The following is a 19603-nucleotide window of genomic DNA, read 5'->3' as shown; positions in this document are numbered from 1 at the left end:
ATGGAAACAGTGTCATGATGGACATAGAGTCCACTTTTATTTTGTCTAAGCATAAAAGTAACAAGGATAAAGTAAATATCCTTAAAATGTCTAGAGGAAAAAAATCAGTACCTACAATTGAACTTGGATTAGATAAACACCTGTCTTCTTCTTAGTGATACTAGATACATAGGAGCAATAACTTCAATGAGGGAAAAGGATATCTTTATGCTATTAAATGTTAAAACTTTATGCTGTTTAAGAAACTTTAAAATTTTATAAACTAAAGAAATTTTAATTTAAAACGTGAAGGAAGATCCTAATCCAGACTACTTCAGCACTCAATTCTATCCAAAGTTTAGTCTTCTTTTTGAAAACAGGAAAGAATAAATTTATTTAGAAGATACTGTTGCCAAAACCTGGCGTATATTTCATGAGCAGAAAGTTAACAGACCACAGTCTCTTGTGAGAATAAAAATCAAAGCCTTTTACAAAGCTTTGGTTATGAGTTTATTTGTGTCACTTCTTGTTCAAAAAGTATGCTGAAGTCCTAACTACTTGTATCTGTGAGTTCAGATCATTTGTAAGTAGGACCTTTGCAGATGAGATTGAGATGAGGTTGTATTGGATAAAGGTAGTTTCTTATCCAATGACTGATTTTCTTAAATACAAGGGGAATTTGGATACAGACACACAGACAGTAGAGACAAAAATTGGACTGATGGAGATGCAAGCCAAACAACAAGTAGTATAGCCATCAACTGCCATTAGCTAGGAAATAAATTGACAAGGAAGGATCACCACTTTCAGAGAGTGTGGTCCTATGGACATCTTGATTTCAGACTTTAAGCCTCTAGACTGTAAGAGAAAACCATTTGTAGTACTTAAGCTATCCAATTTGTAGTACTTTCTATATAATAGCCTATATAATAATAATAACAAATACTGATTTTTAAGTAAATGTTGTGGATGTAAATATATTTCTATATGGAGCTTGTGAATGGCAAAGGAACTGAAAATATAATTGAGAGGGGTCTATCTCTCAATTATGCTGGTCCCATAGAGCAGATACTGATGGCAGATGTAGGATTGTTCATGCACAATTTTGATATTAATATTTAATATTACCATAAGAGGTATAGAATGACATTGATGAAACTGAATAATCTCCTTTGTCCTCTGTTTTTACTGGATCAGAGAGTACATGTTTACCTAGGACAATTTTGGCTATAGATCAACGGGTACATTCAGAAAGACAGTTAATAGTATATCAGGATATAGTAAAGTAAGGACAAACAGGTACTTACCTTGTCTTTTGACAGGATTACTGTGGAATGTCAAACACTGAGAATCCTGTGTCATTATACAGACACACATAAGATAGTTTTACAATGAGAAGCTCTCTGATGACATCAGGCATTCACTGTACACACCATCCAATCATACTTCTGCACCCAGTCATATCTCTTATGAGGCTCTAAGGTTCCCATAGTTTCCCATATATATGGTGAAGAAATAATATCTGTGAAATATTTAAAATGCCTACAAACTAATAAAGAGATTATGTATAGGTAAAATTATAAGTGGTTAACACATATGTGACAAGAAATAAGCCACGTAATCTAGAGGTAACAAAATAAAATATGATTATGTTCTATACACTGCAGAAACTTTATTTTTCTCTTGAAGGATTTTGGATTGGGGAGCTTTTTGCTGTTCATTGTTGGGTATTTGTGAAGAGGTACTTATCACTATTACAAATGCAACCCAGACACTGAGAATGCCTATGATCTCCATACCAACCTCACAGAAATGCTCTGTACATGCATAGGAAAGGATGACACAGATTTATACCCAGCATTATTAGTTAATTTTAAAATAAAAAAATGAAACAGCTTGGATGTCCAACAGTAACAGAACACTAACATAAATTCTCTTATACTTAAATCACACCATAGTCTGCAACAGAAAACAAAGATTGTGAGACTCACAGTCGTGAAATATACTATGTGACAAGATCACTGAGACATTTTCAGATTCCTGAAAAATCTTTCAAAACAGAATGTATTGTATATAAATTGTGCCTTGTTGTACAATTGTTGTACATAAAACTACTTCTATTCATATATAAATAAGTATAACTACAGTGAAAAAGACTTTAGTCTTTGTTGAGAGAAGATCCCTGTTGTTCAAGAGGGACTTGGAGTTTTGATGTGATTGGTTTGCATGTATTGTGAAAATACATTCAAATATTACATACTTCTAAAAATAAAAGCATTTATACAACTGTACTCCTTCAAGTTTGGAGAATTATATATACTAAAAGTTGGGTACTCAAGAGTTCATCTCATATATGTGTATGTGATTTATTTAGAAGTATTTACAGAAGAATTGCAAGAACAGCCCAAAGAATACCCTCCCTCTCAACTTCACCCCAGTTCTCTACTTGATAACACTTTATGTGTTTCTTTTTGCTTTCTCTGGTCCACTATCTTTATTCTTTTTCTGACCCTTTGCGGAAAGTCACAATCTTACACCAGTGTGTATATTGCCTCAAAACAAGGACACTTCCCTATTTACCAGTAAAAATAATTATAGACATTATAAATAGTTACACATATCATTCTGCAATTGGCCTTTTCCTCATCCTGTCCTCTCCAAAATGCTGTCAAGACCAACAAATACAGAGTACTGCCCAACAAATATAGAGTACTGATTTATGTTGTTCCTAAAATGGAATTTGTCCTTAATGGGTTTGATATCAGTGCTGTTTCTGTATTCCAAATTGTTTCAAATATGTTGTGTATATAGAACAATGAAGGCTTATGGGTTTTAGTTTTTGTGGGCTTTTAAAAAAATTTTTGCTGTTAACACTGTAGTCATTAGTTTGATACCAACATGTTGTATAATTATATAATAATTTAACTTCAGTGATAGAATAATTACAAGTTTTAATATTTGTATTGCTAGAGAAAAGTGTAGTCAAGTGTGATTTTTTCACTGTTAAATGTTTAAATGTCAGGTATATATGCCATAGAGATATAATCTGACTACACAGTTAGAAAAAACATAGAATAGGAAATGTAATATCTTTACTTCAGTAAGACTGACCAGATTATTGTTACTTCACCATAATGGTATCGTCTGCCAGTGAAATTAAAACAATTTCCTCCCTGAAGAGAGTTAACTTGTTCCAGCGAAAGCTGTGTATATACAGAGAATGCCAGGAAATTCTGACATATTGTTGGAACAAACACTTAAAAATGTCTTGTATTTTTTGTGTTTTAGCAACTTCACTGTGTGGTGGTGGGAAGTGAAAATGCCAAGCGATATTTTGAAGCTGTCCAAGGATCAAAAGAACACCGAGGAGAACTTTTTGGGATCCATAACCTTTTCAAGCTAAGATCCCAAGGGTCTTGTCTTACAAAGGACATCCTAGAGGTGTGAAATTGTTCCCTAACTTTTTTAGTAACATTTCAAATGCAGTTTTATCCCTCGGTAAATTAAAAATATAATTTTTTAGGCCTTTTCAGGGATTTCTTTTTCCTTATCAGAAACAACTATGTTCAGAGTTTCTACTTTTAGAGAAATAGGAAATTGATTATTGTACCTCTAAACTAAGGTGTTCCAAAGCACGACTGTAAATAATGCACACAGTTACAAATACTGATATGAACTAGTGTGACCTCCATGCCATTTTCAGACTGTCAGAAGTTGACTAGGCTGAAAACAGCTGTTGAAGGCAAGAACTAAAAAAAATAAATAAGATTTTTTTCCTAAGTAAGTAAAACTGTAAAATATGTTTTGATTAAAAGTTACCAAATACTCCCTGAGATGAACTCTCATGGAGATTTTTGTTTTCTCTTTCCAATAAAAATTCCACACCAATATTTCATATTCTTAGTGTGTTCATCCTCACCATATGGATGTTTGTTTCTCTTCAAATGAAATATTTTTACTTTAAAAAATATCTTTTGAACTTTTTAACATATCAGAATACTAAGGACAGTAACCTGTGTTCTAATTGATATTAATATGGATATCATAGAATCCTAGAATATCTTTTTCTACCTCTTTATTATATAAATAAGGAAACAGTCTCAGAGAACTTCAGGCTGCTTTCCTTGACTTCTAGGCCTTTCTAGTAAACTAAATGTAATTCATTTAGTCAGTAAATGAAAAGAAAATTGATGAAAAATCATTTAAGAAAAACAGATCCCTCTCCTTGAGGAACTTAGACCTTCTGGACAGGAGGTTTATATAATGAACATGTTATATTAGTAATTATATACTAAGTTCAATGGTAGTAGAATGATCACTGACAGATGTAAAAGAAGGTAGATAATACTTGTATCCTGTAAACATTCTCTTACAGAATCTGATGTCTACTGCTGAGTCTTTGTGGTAACTGTATTTGATTCTGAATTGAATGGCCCAGAGGAAGTCCTCTTTTTTCATTTTTGTATGGTTTTTAAAATGCTGTTTCTTTCATGGTGTTTATCCCCATTCCTCTTATCCATAGTTTTGTTTGTCCTCCATCTCTATCCATCACCTCCAGAAGCCACTTCCAGCTCAAAGGACTACTTGACATGCCTGTATTGATGTCTGCAACTTAAAATCAATGTCTATCAGAATACTAGCATTGGAGTTTGTCCTGTTTTATGCTATATATGATGCAGTTTAGTTCTTTGTTTTATCAGAATAGCCATGTATTCCTTTGTTAAACAGTTCTTAAAACAAAATGGAACAAGTGGAGAGTCCTTTTGTTCACTGGTTGTCTTAAGTGTATCTTGTTTATTAATGATAGGACTGTCCACATCTTGCTTTTGTTTGTGGTAAAATGTGCTTAACACCTTGTTAAGCATATCATTGGTACTCAGTTATTACATAAAATTTGAGGTAAAAATTTTCATATGTCATCAGTCAGAACAAAGTTGTTCAAACCAGCTTAGACTCATGCTGCTTTTAACCAAAAAATATTTTAAAATATTAGTATTACAAATTCTGTATGAGAGGAGACTTTTAAATTATGTTAAGATGTAAAGTTTAATTTTATATAACACTTCTAATCAATTTCTGGGGAGGCTTAGTTCCATTTTGCATTGACCTTCTTTTCTATGGTTTCCCTTTAGAGATATTAGAAATACGTATTTCACAAATATTTACTCTTTGTCTAATTATAAACCTGAGCCTAAAAAAATAAAATAGACAATCCTATATATAAGACCTTTACATTCCATTTGGCAGAAACAAGTAATAAACAGAGTAAGTAAGCCATACAAGATTCTGAGATAAAAATAAAACAAGGAAAGGAAATAGTGAGTTTCAAGGAAAAAAAAATACCATTTTAAGTGGGGTGGCCAAAGAACCCCTCACTAGTTCCAGTAACAATGGAGAATTAGGTAATAGGAAGGCAGAAGCAAGAAGCCATTTAGAAGAATACTGTAACAATCTACCTGCCATGTGATGATTTGGGTAATAGTGGCAGGTGGTATCAGAAATGCCTGGATTCTATCTGTATTAGGCAGGTAGAAGGACAGGACTTCTTGATGGATAATATCCAGGACATGAGAAAACAGAAAGGATTAAGTATTGTTCTAAGCTATTTGGTGTATGCAACTGAAAACTGAAGTTTCTGTTTACCTGTTACAAAGGAGTTTCAACTTGAGTATTTCTAGTACTGTCAGTTGTCAGTGAATATGAACAATACGTTGGTGACATAGGCCACAATAATGTCCAATATTATTTGTGGAGTCTGAAGTATTACTAGCATGGTCTTACTATAATTATCCTGCAGGAAAGACTATTGTAGGTATAATTCTTAGGTAAATACATAACATTTTTCACCCCTCTCCCTACTTATGATTGCAGTAGAGTTGGCGATCTAAAAAAATTGAACTTCAAGATAAGAATTATGATTATTTTTAATTGTTACATAAAACTTGTTGAGTGGCTTAATTAATGTTAAAGCAGCCAAGCATGATCTCTTATACCTGCAATCTAGGCTACTTAGAAGGCCTGAGACTAGCTTAAGAAAAAAGGTCACAAGACCTCATTTCAACCAATAAAATGCTGGGTATAGTGTTATATTCTACCTTCCCATCTACTATATAATATAAATAGGAGGATCACAGTCCAGCCCAGCCTAAGCAAAATGCTAGCCCATATTCAAAAAGTACAATGGGCTGAGGGTGTGGCTTAAGTGGTAGAACACTTGCTTAGCAATGTCTTGAGTTCACATCCTAGTATTGTTACTCTCCAAAGAAAAGTTAAATCAAGCAGCACTTTCTTAGCTCCAAAATTTAGCATGTCAATTTTCTATTGTTGCTATACATTTAAAAATATATACTTGTTTTTAACATATTGTTTGCTTTCTCTCTTATGGGCATTCTAGAGAGAAGGCCAAGTAGAAGCGGGGATCATAACAGCCACAACATGGTTGAAAGAAGGACCTCCAGCACACAAAGTAGAAACAGTAAGTAATGTATGAGTCTGTACCCTCATTTAAACTTTCATTTATTTTGGAGAGTTGAATTCATAAAAAGACTGTACCAAAGTATAATAATAAATCCTTTATATTTGTTTATTAAATGTACTTTTAGAAAACATCAAGTGATAGATATGCTTGTGTCTGAATTTTCTGCCCATTGCCTTCCAGTGCCTTCCATGTCATCATCCTCACATGCTCTAATATTTTTGTCATTGTTCCTTATATAGCCCAGAGAGTCTGACTGTCAAGAATCCAGAGGACCAGAACCACCTACAGATGCACTGGCAGCAGATGTGTGTGATCTCTGCAGTGATTTCAGTGATGAGGAAACTGTGAGAACCTCAACAATGAGGACTGCTAAACACAAAGCATCCGATTCAAGTAAAGCTTCCGGCTATTTGGGACAGCTCACCTTATTCCAGTGTGGTTTCTCAAAACTATTTGAGGCCAGATGTGAAGCTCCTGAGGACAGTGATGAGAATCACACCTCTGGTGGTGGAAGTTCTGATGAACAGCCCACACTGCCATCAGCAGATGCCAACGATGCTGATTGTCAGAAAACTCAGGATTCTGTTTCTGCTTCAAAACACCAGAACGTAGATGCCATCCTAAATCCACAGGAAAATTGTACTTGTAAGGAAAGCAAGATTTTGGAACAGAACATTTCTTCTGAGTCTGATGATGAGAAAAAATTTCAAACTATAGTTGGACATAATTGCGTTTTACAGAATGGCACAGAATCAGAGGACAGTGATGTTATTTTTCCCACACAATATAAAACTCAGAGATTCCCTAAAAATCGAGTAAGGTTTAAGCCATTCCTGGGTGGATCTGAAGATTCTGAAGCAGAAAACCCTGTAAAAATCAGAAGTAGTCATCATGGTAAAAAGAAGGGTGACAGAGGATCAAGTTCAAAACACTTAAATGCCAAGAACATGACCCTGAGATCTATCATAGAAAGGAAAAACACTGGTGATATAAGTGATGAATCTGATGACATTGAAATTTCTTCCAATTCAAGAGTAGGAAAGAAGAAAACTACTAGTTCATTGAAGGAAAAGAAAAGGGAACTTGACTACTTTTCTAAAACAATGAAGAAAACAAACCAACTGCATGTACCAAATGAGAGTTGTAACTCTCAGCTTATTGAGGCCTTTTCATCCTCAGAAGATGAGTTATCTGCCAGCCACTTCTGTCTCACCAAACAGAGCCATAGAGAAAAAACTATAAAAGACAGAATCACTTTCTCTTCAAAACGGCCTACCCATAAGAAAAACAATACTTTCAGACCAAGAAAATCAGTGACATTTTCAAATGAGGGTTTTGTCACTCAAGAGCACGAGTGTGAATCCATGGATAAAATTTTAGGTAACTACAAACATACTCTGAAAAATTTTAACTACTCTGGTCAGTCAAATAGTTCTTGAAGATACTGTTAAATTAGCTTGTAAATCAGCTCTAAAAATGAAGGAGCTGGCTGGGAAGGTGGCTCAATGGTAGAGTGCTTGCCTTGCATGCCTGAGGCCCTGGGTTTTATTTCTCAGCACCACACAAGCAGAAAAAGCCAAAAGTGGTTCTGTGGCTTAAGTGGTAGAGCCCTAGCCTTAAGCTGAAGAGCTAAGGGACAGTGCCCAGGCCCAAAGTTCAGGCCCCATGACCGGCAAAAAAAAAAAAAAAAAAAAAAAATGAAGGAGCTTCACTGAGATACAAATAAAGGAAAGAGGTGGGGGGCAGGATAAAGAGGCTACCCATATCAAGATTCTTTCTGTGTCTCATCCCAATCACACTGCTTTTCTGCCCCATAAATACCAATTATTCTGACCTCTACAGTAATTCCTTATTTATAGTGTTATGGTTTTATCACACAAATGTGCATCCCTAGATACTAATTACTGTGTACTAATGTATATTTTATTTTATCTAGTCTCTTACAGGATTCATCCATTGCTTTCATTAAAGCTTTATCATTTGCCTGTTACTAGAGTGCTTTTACATGTCCCCTGACCTCCCTCAACATCAGCTAGCAGAACATGTCTCCAGATTCAGCTGTGGACCTCAGGTGGTCATGATCTTTACAGCAAATACCAATTCTTAGTTGTTTCCTTATTCCTTACTCAAAACCTGGCACCATGCAGTGGGCAGCTCTTGGGGTTTTTACCTTAGGGGTTTTTACCTTAGGAGTTGATGTCGTCAAGTTGGCCATATTTTGATTTTGCTGTCTAGTTGCTATTTGCATGTGAGAATTCATCAGTATTGAAAAATTGATCCCTGCCTAGAATCTGTTTAATGATCATAAGAATTAGTCTTGCTTTCCCAATGTTAAATTATATGAAATAAGCTGATTTCTTTTTTAAAAAAAACTGGGATTTCTTTTTGTAGGAACCTTAATTCTTATGTTTGATTTATTTATATACCAGGCTTTCTTTACACTTAATAATGATCTCACTGGTAGAGTGCATACCTAGTATACAAGGCCCTGGGTTTGATCCCCAGCATAGTATAAGAAAACAAACCCCACAAAAGCTCATTATAATAGATATTTTGGTACTATTGTAAACAAGTATTAGATTGCCCTTTCATTTGTATACTACAGTGAAATTTTTGGATTGAGTATTGTATAAATTAAAAAAAAATCATCAGTAGTTAGTGTAAGACAAATACTGTGGTAAATAATATATAAAATGTGTCATCAAAATTAAGGAAAAATGTGAGCAAATTTTCCATCAGAGAATCCTTTAGACAGTTTTCAAAATGTGTCATAGATATTACCTACTGTTTTTAAATTCTAAGAAAAATGTCCAGCTTACTCTTTTAATCATACAAAACTATGTCTTGTGTTTGCATGATTAGAAACTTTAGGATGAGAGACGTTCAGAGCTAAAACAGCACATGTGTTGGAGATTATAATTGAGGCCATTGCCAGAGCTACTTGAGGGAACTTTAGCACACCTCATTTCTATTCTAGTTTACTTATTTATGATCACAATTTCAGAATAAAAGCCATGAAGTACTTTTTTTACATTTCCTAAAAAGCTCCCAGCTTCATATTGACATTCTCTGGGCCTGTGTAAAAAAAGGACAAATTGCAAACAATAAAACTAAGCAAATCCAACCAAAAGAAAACTTTTCTCATCTTAAGCCCCATGTTTCCATCCCATTGCTGTGATCAGGTACAAATTTATAGGAAAATAAGGCTAAGAGCATTTCCTCAACTTTAAAGTTAACAGAGGACAAATTCAGAGAGTACTCTTGAGCATGACTTTCTTGTGACCAAACCCTTTTCCCCCAAATTTCAGGTTTAAATTTAAAGGCTGTTACCTAATCTCAAAGTTTCTCATATTGATTAATAGGAAAGTCATTTCCAAGTTATCCTAGACTAACATATTTGAACTTTCCTTTCAATGTTATTGGGTTTTTTTTTTTAAAGATATACTTTGGTGTTAACATAAAATAGGCAAGTGCCAGGGTTCTATAATCTTATCTACTCAGGAGGCTCAGATAAAAGTTCACAGGACACCATTTCAAAAATAATCAAAAGGCAGGGTTGGCATGATTCATGTTCTAGCATCAGCCTGGAGAGTGTAAGGCCCTAAATTCAAACCCCAGTACCACCCTATCCCCCTAAAATTAAGTATTTTTACTGAGGATTAAGAATAAGGTAAGCATATTTGGGTATAGTGACACACACTAAGTAGAGGTCAGCCTGGACTATAGAGTGATACATGATATGCTGTCTCAGAAAATAAAGCAAAAATAATCTTTGTTTACTGTAATATTGGTAATTTAAGGTATTCATAGAACCATATTGCTTCATGGAGATAAATCACCTATTATCAATTACTTCCTAGATGGTGTTCAGGAAGTGGCTTATATTCACTCAAACCAGAATGTGATTGGATCGAGCAAGGCTGAAAATTGTATGAGCCGATGGGCAGCCCGTGATGTATTTGAGCTGAAGCAATTTTCCCAGCTTCCTGCTAACATAGCTGTTTGCAGTTCTAAGGTAAGAAAAATATAGAATAATACTGTTTTCTCAGTATCATAATTTAATTTTTATCTCGTTCACATGAATTTTTTTAAGTACATCTTTACAAGTAGTTACTAAAATTGTAACTTACAAGTAAGAGTGAAAAAGCCAAAACACCATTTGGGGAAATGTAATTACAGAAGATGTCTCAGGGACAAAATAACTAGTAATACTTAATTTCTTAATATTTCCCATTTTTTAAAAATATACCTATGGCTTCAAAATGCAAAAGAATCTGAGGGGATCTGGCAGTTGAATCAAAAGCAAAACTACCTACCTACCTCTGCTCATGGCCTGGGTACTGTCCTTGGACTCCTTTTGCTCAAGGCTAGCACTCTGCCGCTTTGAGCTACAATGCCACTTCCAGCTTTTTCTATGATTAATTAGAGAAAAGTCTCACGGACTTTGTTGCCTGGGCTGGCCTCAAACTGTGATCGTCAAATCTCAGCTTCCTGAGTAGCTAGGTAGATATGAGCCACCGGCACTGGACTTAATGAATATTTATTTATTTATTTATTAGACCAAAGTTCTTTTTAAAAAAAAAACTTTATTGTCAAGGTGATGTACAGAGGGGTTACAGTTACATATGTAAGGTGGTGAGTATATTTCTTGTCTAACTTGTTACCTCCCTCTCTCATTTTTCTCTCACTTTCCCTCCTTCCACCCCCACCCCCAAGTTGTACAGTTCATTTCCAATATATTGTCTTGTGAGTATCATTGTTGCATTGGATCTTTGTCCTTAAAAAAATAAAATAGTGAACACCTTATATGGACTCTATTCACTTATTGTTATCTGGAAACAAAGTATTTTGTAAATATGAAATTTGTATTTGTATATGGTCACTTCCCTCAAAGTTTAAAAAAAAAATTTTCCCTTTGACATTTTACTCTTTCCTTTTTTTTGTCAGTTACGGGGCTTGAACTCAGGGCCTGGGTGCTGTCCCTGAGCATTTTTTCCTAAGGCTAGTATTCTACTTACCATTTTGAGCCACAGTGCCACTTTTGGTTTTCTGGCAGTTAACTGGAGGTAAGAGTCTCACTGACTTTTCCACCAGGGCTGACTTTAAACAACAGTCATCAAATCTTAGCTTCCTGAGTAGCTAGGATTATGGGTATGAGCCACCCGTGCCGAGCTGACATTTTAGTCTTTATTAATTCTTAGAAACTAAATTAGAAGTAGTTTCACTATTACTCTTGGGGAGATTTTAAGACATATATTGTATATAAAAGTGATATTTTGCTTTAACTTAGTATTACTTTTAAGAATATGCAGAGGAAAACCCCTCTTGTTTTTTAAGTTGACATCATTTATTTGTGCAACAACTAGTTCAACAAAGGTTTTTTAGTCATTTTAATAGTAAAACTCAAGTGTATAGCAAAATCCATGATGAGAAGAAATAAAAGTTAGACTGGAAGTTCAACTTAGAGGGAGTTAGAGCACAGACATAATGTTACATTAGGGTACTTTATTAGCAGGACAGTTTTTTTTTTGGAGTTTTCTGGAGGACAAAGTAAGTAAGCCACTTATTTGGTGATTTCTCAGCAAATGAATGTGGAAATGTATGTGGGGATTTTGGGTGGTCATAATGAATGAGTGCCCAACTGGCATTCATGTCTGGAGACTAGAATGCCTAATGACCGTCTGGACCAGAGGAAGAATCGAGAGTGCAGAGCAATCTGACATGCAAAGAATTGGTTCATGCCAAATACCATCACATCCTGCTGTTGTGTTTCAGGGGGAACAGACACCTACCAGTTCTTTTATAGGGAGCAAAGCTTTTCTGAGCACTTCATTTGAAGGAAATTTGTCACCTGGGTTTTCTAATGGGGATCACTAAAGGATCTACTAGAGTCAGTTGTCTTATGATATCCCTTGAGGAAATATGATAGATTGTTTTAAAGCTGTGCTTTTTGAGCACTTTTAATATAATACAAAAGCCTATTGCTAAATTATAATTTATAAGCATTTTTTCATGTCCCAAGTATATTGCTCGGTAATTATTTGATTAAAAAAAAATGCCACTCTGTCATCTCTCCTGGTAGACAGGAACTTTCCTACAGTTTGACTGCCTTGTAGGAGATATCTGAAAAAGGCAGAAATGTATTTGGCTTTTCAGAAATTTGCTTTTTTAGGACATAAAACTTACCAGAATCTTCTAAAGGTTTATTTTTAGTCAATTTTTTAATTTTTATTTTTAAACTGTGCTCCTCCAAATATATTTTTATATGAAAAGCCAGATAATTTTTCAAACCCTAAATTTAATAAGATGTTAATAAGAATTTATATTAACCCTCCCACCCACCCACCCAAAATAAACCTCAGAAACAGCACCCAAATGTAGAAACAATAAACCATCTATTCGGAACTTCTTAGAGAAAGTTGTAAAAACAGAAATGCCCTTTGCCTCAACTCTTTTTCAGCTTCAACATTTTTGAGGTAGATGACTCAGTCTCACCACTACCTTTTCTCTTCACAGTGATTTTCAGAGCAGGGACTATCTCTTACCGGGAGACAAATTAGAATATCCCTATTGTCCCTTCCCTATGGAGGGCAGGGATAGCACAGCCTTTGAGGCCTTTCATCTTTCCATAACTTAGATCTTTTTCAAGAAAATATGAAGGTATTTGTTATTTAATGTCTAAATAATGGTGGATGTAAGCTATTGAAGGAGGGATTTTTTTGTTTTAGTACTGGGATTTGTGTGGGTTTTTTGTTTTGTTTTTGTTTATGTGGTAATGAGGAATCAAACCCAGGGCCTCATGCATGCTAAGCAAGCATTCTACCACTAAGCCACATTTCTAGCCTAGTACTGGGATTTGAATTTGTACTTAACATTTTAGCCACATACCTCCAGTCCCTTTTGCTTTTCTTACTTTTTCAAATAGGTTCTCAGTTTTGCCTGGGCCAGCCTGGACCTTGATCCTCCTATTTATGCTTCCTGAGTAGTTGAATGAGAGATTTGTGCACTTTATCCAGCTTTTTTGTTGATTGAGATTGTTTCTTGAGGACTTTTTCCCTCATGCTGGTTTCAAACCAGTCTTCCCAATCTCAGCTTCATTAGGATTATATGAACTACTGTAGCTGGCTTAGGGAAGTTTTAACTTCCTTAAGGAAGCTGCAGAGGTCTGATCCCATGCCACCAAATCTAGAAGGCCAAGAATGGTCCATTTAAAAACACTTATTTTAGTGGCTGACTTCTTTAAAAATCAATACTTGATGAGGCAAAATTCCATTCCAGCTTTTCAAAGACATGTCACAGAATTTCTGAGGCAAAAAAAAAGTAATGTTCCTTCAACACTCTTAATGAGGAAATCCTGAAACACCACCATCTTTGGTCAAAAGTATAATTGAGAACTGTGAAAGGTTTTGCAGTTTGTCGTGTGGTGGGTGGATTTAAAATTTTGAAGCTTTGTTTAAGTTGTGGGGGTGGGAGGTGCAGAGAGAATAAACAGAGGAGAAAGGAAATGAAGAAAGAATAAAAGGGATTCAGTCAGTCACAGAGTAGCAAATACCTGGAAACCTCTTACTCCTAAATTCTCCCAAAGCCTATACCTCCGACCCACATTACAGTATCTGTCATCTAGGCTCAAATCCAGAATCTTTTTGATTACTGAGAATTCTTCTGAGTACTTCATGTCTTGTCATCAAAGTTTTATTAAAGAACTTGAAAAAATGGTGTGTGTGTGTATGTGTGTGCACATGTGCTTGTGTTTTTGTCCACAGCCAGATGTAGACATGTTACCTCACTTTTTAAGAAAACAAAACAAATCCCCTATATTTATATGAAACCAACACATGAATAAATACAGTCACAATATGCCAGTATTTCACTTTCTGAGGAATACCATAGTCAAGTCTGAGTTTAAGCCTTTACCTAAATTGCAAAGGAGTATGTATCCTAGATGGAAAACTTGAAAAGGGAAAGTAGTAGATATCACATTAGTAGATAAAATTTTTCTGTAACCTTCTAAGGTTCTCAATTATTTTTGACATTAATTATTTGTAACCAAAAATGACAAAAACTATGAACCTGCCTTCCAAATTCACCCATTATTTAAGAAAGGTCCAAAATATTCTAGCTCTTTTATATTTCCATTGGCTTCTTATAGTTTATACTTCAATAATTTCTGTTTTAGAATATTTTATGGATATCATAAACTATAACCTATCTTCCCCCAAATCAATTTCTAATTATACCTTTGTTATTTGGTAATACAAACTATATGAAATAATATGCAGAATAAGAACAAAATTTGCCTCAAATATACTTGGATATTTTCAAACCATCTTTGAAAGTTTATTTTAAAAGAGATGATGTTTGGAGGAAAAACTTGTATGTCTTTGAAGTTCAAACAAAAAAGAAATGTTTAGAATTATCTGAAGAAAGTGATAATACCTTTATTAGAGTTAATTTGTTCTTTTAATGTATGGAAGTATGTCATTTAATTTAACTATACCTGTTTGCGACGTGGTGCCTCCTTTTTTTCAATCCACTGCATGTTTTCAACTTAAGTTTACTTAAAGTTTTCTGAAAAGAAATGTACAAAGACAGCATTCAATTAAGGATTAATCTCTATGGCAACTGAGATGTGGTGACTGAAGGGGGAGGATGTATTCTCCCCTCAGCTTCCTGCCAGCTGTCATAGTCAACCTCTGCTTCCTGAATCTAAGCCAAAATATAGACTGTGACCAACTCTAAGAAACTATATCTGTATTTTTATAAATTGGTACAAGTATCAGACTAGAAAATAAGACTTAATCCCCTGGATTGGATGACAGACACTTGGCACTCTTGCCAGTGTTTGACAGAGAAATAACGGGTCGCTTTGTAGTAAAACCTGGATTAATAGTAAACCCTTCTTTATGTTATTGCAGTGTGGTGTAAATGAGAGAACTAAGCGAGCTGTCAGCCAGGGGTAGGAGCTGTGTTGGGGTGGGGATGCCTTTTCATAACTAGTGCAGGTTTAAGCACTGTACAGATTCTGGTAAATAAAAAATGTGTTAATAAGAACTTCTCTTTCTTGTATTTGTATTAGATTGGCATTTTGTAGATGACTTAAAGCAAGGATTCCAGTGAGCTGTAAGTGGATTTGATTGCAGTATGTTTATACAGCTTGTAGAGTCAGCAAGGAGGGATGGACTGTTTACAATGAACAGACTGGAGAGATAGAGCATTCCATTACCCTGTTCTTTAGGATAATGAATAGCACGATGGTTTAAAGTAATTGTTCACAAATGACTGGTTTATGAAGTAGCCTAGTAAGTATGGTTTATAGTTTCTGCATGTCACAGAATTAACTCTTGGTGGGTGGGATTTTTTTTTATAAGGCTTACCATTTTTCCCCTCTCTATCCAGATATTAACTTCATAATGTTTGTATCAGAAAGTTATTGTTCCAAGTAATTTTTAGTAGAAATTAAAAATTTTAAGATTTTGTGTGTCTATGGAAATAAATTGTTGTCATTGTATTAACATGCAAAAGGCTTCATATGCCTCTCCCTAGAACTAGGATCAATTGTAGATGATACTTTGTTCGAGAGAGCTAGTATATCATTTGAGGGATGACTATCTGTCGACTATCCAGAAGAAGGAGAAAACAGTGGTTCTCCTCCTGTTTGGGAGCCATGAGTACCTGGAGAAGCCCTTCTCACAGTGGAGTTACTAGGATTCATGGACTAAGGTGTCTGATGACTCGATGTGTATAAAACACATTCAATTACTTTGACTCGATGTGTATAAAACACATTCAATTACTTGCAAAACAAAAAAAGACATGGAAATTATTCAAAATATAATCAAAATTTTTGTTATTGCAATTTATAGTTATTTCTTGCTAGTAGAGGTGAGCAGTAAACATCTTTTTATGAGTCTAAATAATTGCCTGTTATTATTTTTTGTTACTAATAGCACAAATAATAGTTTGTTTTAGAATACCTTGCAAGAATCAAGCTTGAGCTGGGCAGCAGTGGCTCATGCCTGTAACTCTAGCTACTCAGGAGGCTAAGATCTGAGAATCTCTGTTTAGAGCCAGCCTAGGCAAATTATAGAGATTCTTTTTTTTGTTTTTGTTTTTTTGTTTTTTTTTAATTTAATTTTATTTGTGAACATACTGTACAGAGGAGTTACAGTTACATGGGCAGGATAATGTGTACATTTCTTACCAAGCATTGCAGCCTCCTCCTTTGTTTACCCTTCACATCCCTTCCCAGCCTCCCCCCTCCCCCCCTAATCCCAATCCTTCTCCTTCCCCCCCCCCTCCCCCCCCCCCCCCCCCCCCCCGCACCAACGTTGTAAAGTTCCTTTTGGACATGACAACTTGTACTTATTGTTGCAACAGGTCCACCTGTATCCTTAAACAACTGGTTTTTCCCCATCTCCTCCACAAGTTATACTGACATCAAATATAGTGAAAGCAAGGGTTATACTGTGGGGGAGGGACATACAAAGCAACAAAGAGATAATCTTAAAAATCAAGAACTCTAACAACAACAGATGCTGGAGGGGATGTGGACAGAAAGGAACCTTACTTCATTGTTGGTGGGAATATAGAGATTCTTATCTCCAGTTAACTAGCAAAAAAATGGAACTGGAGTCATAGCCCAAGTGGTAGAATTCCAGCCATAAGCGAAAAAGCCAAACTAAGCAAGAAGCGCCCCAGTACCATCATGTTAAAAAAAGGAGTTAGGCTTAATGGCACATATCTGTAATTGCAGCACTCAGGAGGCAGAGGCAGGAGGATTGAGCTAAATAGTGAGACCCTGTCTCAAACAAACAACAAATGAAGACTTTATAAGATATCCAGATTTCATAAATGAAGGATCTGCCTTAGTTGTGGCAGAATTCCTATGAAAAATGCTGTAGGTAGAAAATGTATTTGAAAGGAATCATTAACTGATTAACAATTGGCCAGATTGGCAAGCATAATCTTTGCTTATTAGGAACTGATTTAGCTCTTCTAGCTGCTTATTGTTCTGACTGCATAGAAGATAGTTGGTTTTGAACAATTTCTCTTTTTAGAATAATTAGAATATTTTAAATAGCTTATACAATACTGTTTCTTCTGGTAATGCCTTTTATGTAGTAACATAAAAGTTTAGAAATAGAAAGTCTTATTGAACTCTGATTGATTTTACCCAGTGACTTAAAGAATGGTAAGTACTTAACAGCCATTTTTAAATTCTATTTCTTCCCATTATGATGACGATGATAGCAATTAGCCCTGGTCCCTTAGGAAAAACTCCTTTCATTTCCTTTGATCATCCTGACTCCATATACATGAATTCTGATTTTATCACAGGATAAAGCAAAAGTGAGGGTAGGGAATCATAGTATTTCAGGATTTGGAGGATTCTTGGAGATACCAATCCTTCATTTCATTTTATGCTTTAAACTGACAGGCTAAGCACTGGGCCTGGGGCTCAGCAATTACAGTGAGCTTTCTTCCTTGTTTCATTCCATTAACTTCTATTTGGAAACTTCAACTTTACTTTCCCAATATGACAAATGAATCTTTTAATTTTTCAAGATAATTAATATATGAAAACTTTTCTTCACTTTAGCAGTTAGATTCTCCCCCCCCCCCCCAAAAAAAACCAAGTGGATTGAATATATCCTTCACTTTCAAAATATATTGTTTAGATAATTAAACTGTCAATACTCGAGAAATACAGTGTAAGCTGGGTGCCAGTGTTTCATATCTTTAATCCTCAATACTCCAGAGGCTGCAGTCTAAAGGATCAGGGTTCAAAGAAAGCCCTAGCAGAAAAGTCTAAGAGACTAAACCAGCAAAAGTCTGGTGTGATTTACATTGTAGAGTGCCAGCCAAACAAGTAAACTGAGGAAGCTCTAGGCCTTGAGTTTAAACCCTGGTGTGAACAAAACAAAATAAAACATATATGAATATATAGCAACTGTTGATAGTATCTACTTTTCCACAGGCATTTGGCATGATTTATTACTTTTTCCCTTTACAAATTAGTGATTCTTGGTTATCAACTTGACTAGATTGAGAGATGACCAGAAAAGTAGTAAAGCATAATGAACTCTGGGGATGTCTGTGAGGGTGTTTCTAGAGACAGTTGACATGTAAGTTGGTAAACTTAATGGGGAAGACTGCCCTGGCTGTGGGCAGCACCATCCAGTAGACTGGGGCATAAAGAGAACAGAAAACCAGAAGATAAGCTCATGCATGCACCTACTGGATCCCTTCTGACCAAGCGCATTATTGGCTGTAAACATCAAACTTGTAATGCCAGTTTGCACCAGTGACTCTCCATGACATGCAAGACCTATCTTAACTTGGCCCTAGCCTACACTTGTTCAGGACTATTGTCACTCAGTATATACTAGACCTTGTGCTAGACAACAAGAGATACTAATATGAATAGGCTTCCTAGACAGCTTCAGCTTGTGAACTGTTCTCCAAACCTACTTTTATACCTCTACACTTTTTATTCTTTTGCTTAAAATTCATTCTCACCTATGTCTACCCATTGAACTGACTTGCATTGTCAGTTTAAATTTTTTATTGTTGTTTTTACTTTGTGTGAATGTCTTAGCACTTGTGACATTGTATTTTGCAATACAATGTCTGTATATCTATAAGATACTTTCAGCTATGTGTGGTACCAAGCCAGATTTTTCTGTTGAGTTGGCGTAGGAGGAGTGTCAAACTTTTTCTTTGTGCCCACCTTGAGCCACTTCTCTGGTAGCTAGGATTGTAGACATGAGTTGCTCCTCTTGGCTTGTTACTGATATTTTCTGAAAGACCAATAAGTGATATTGAACGTTAGTCATGGGGAAAAGATTCACTCAAGGTACAGATATACCGGTGACCTTTAATTTTAACAGTATTAGCTATTGCTTTACCGATAGATTTTATTTTTTGTAAAATGAACTTTCAGTTTTAGTAAAGGTATCAAGAAGGGATACTCATAATTATCTGGAAAACTATTAATTTTTTTATTTTCTAATTTTATATCTGTGTTTGTTTTTGTTTTGCCAGTTCTGAGGCTTGAACTCAGGGCCTAGTCACTGTCCTTGAGTTTCTTCTTGCTCAAAGCTAGCACTCTACCACTTGAGCCACAGCACCATGTATGGATTTTTC

General features: G+C 35.3%; 1 protein-coding gene across 4 annotated transcripts in view; it reads left to right on the top strand.

Moving 5' to 3' along the window:
* Ercc6l2 (ERCC excision repair 6 like 2) overlaps positions 1 to 19603 on the top strand; it is a 98903-nt gene that overhangs the window by 68980 nt on the left and 10320 nt on the right. For all 4 annotated transcript variants that reach the window (XM_042686663.1, XM_042686662.1, XM_042686664.1 and 1 more), the window contains 4 exons: positions 3268 to 3420; positions 6374 to 6454; positions 6697 to 7837; positions 10318 to 10472. In XM_042686663.1, the coding sequence (XP_042542597.1) occupies positions 3268 to 3420; positions 6374 to 6454; positions 6697 to 7837; positions 10318 to 10472 (1530 nt within the window). The remainder of the gene's footprint in view (positions 1 to 3267; positions 3421 to 6373; positions 6455 to 6696; positions 7838 to 10317; positions 10473 to 19603) is intronic.

Source organism: Dipodomys spectabilis, unplaced genomic scaffold (assembly GCF_019054845.1).
Source record: "Dipodomys spectabilis isolate Male_0828 unplaced genomic scaffold, ASM1905484v1 ptg000098l, whole genome shotgun sequence".
Taxonomy (NCBI): domain Eukaryota; kingdom Metazoa; phylum Chordata; class Mammalia; order Rodentia; family Heteromyidae; genus Dipodomys; species Dipodomys spectabilis.
The sequence above is the reverse complement of the archived record's forward strand: the minus strand, read 5'-3'. Positions and strand labels throughout refer to the sequence as shown.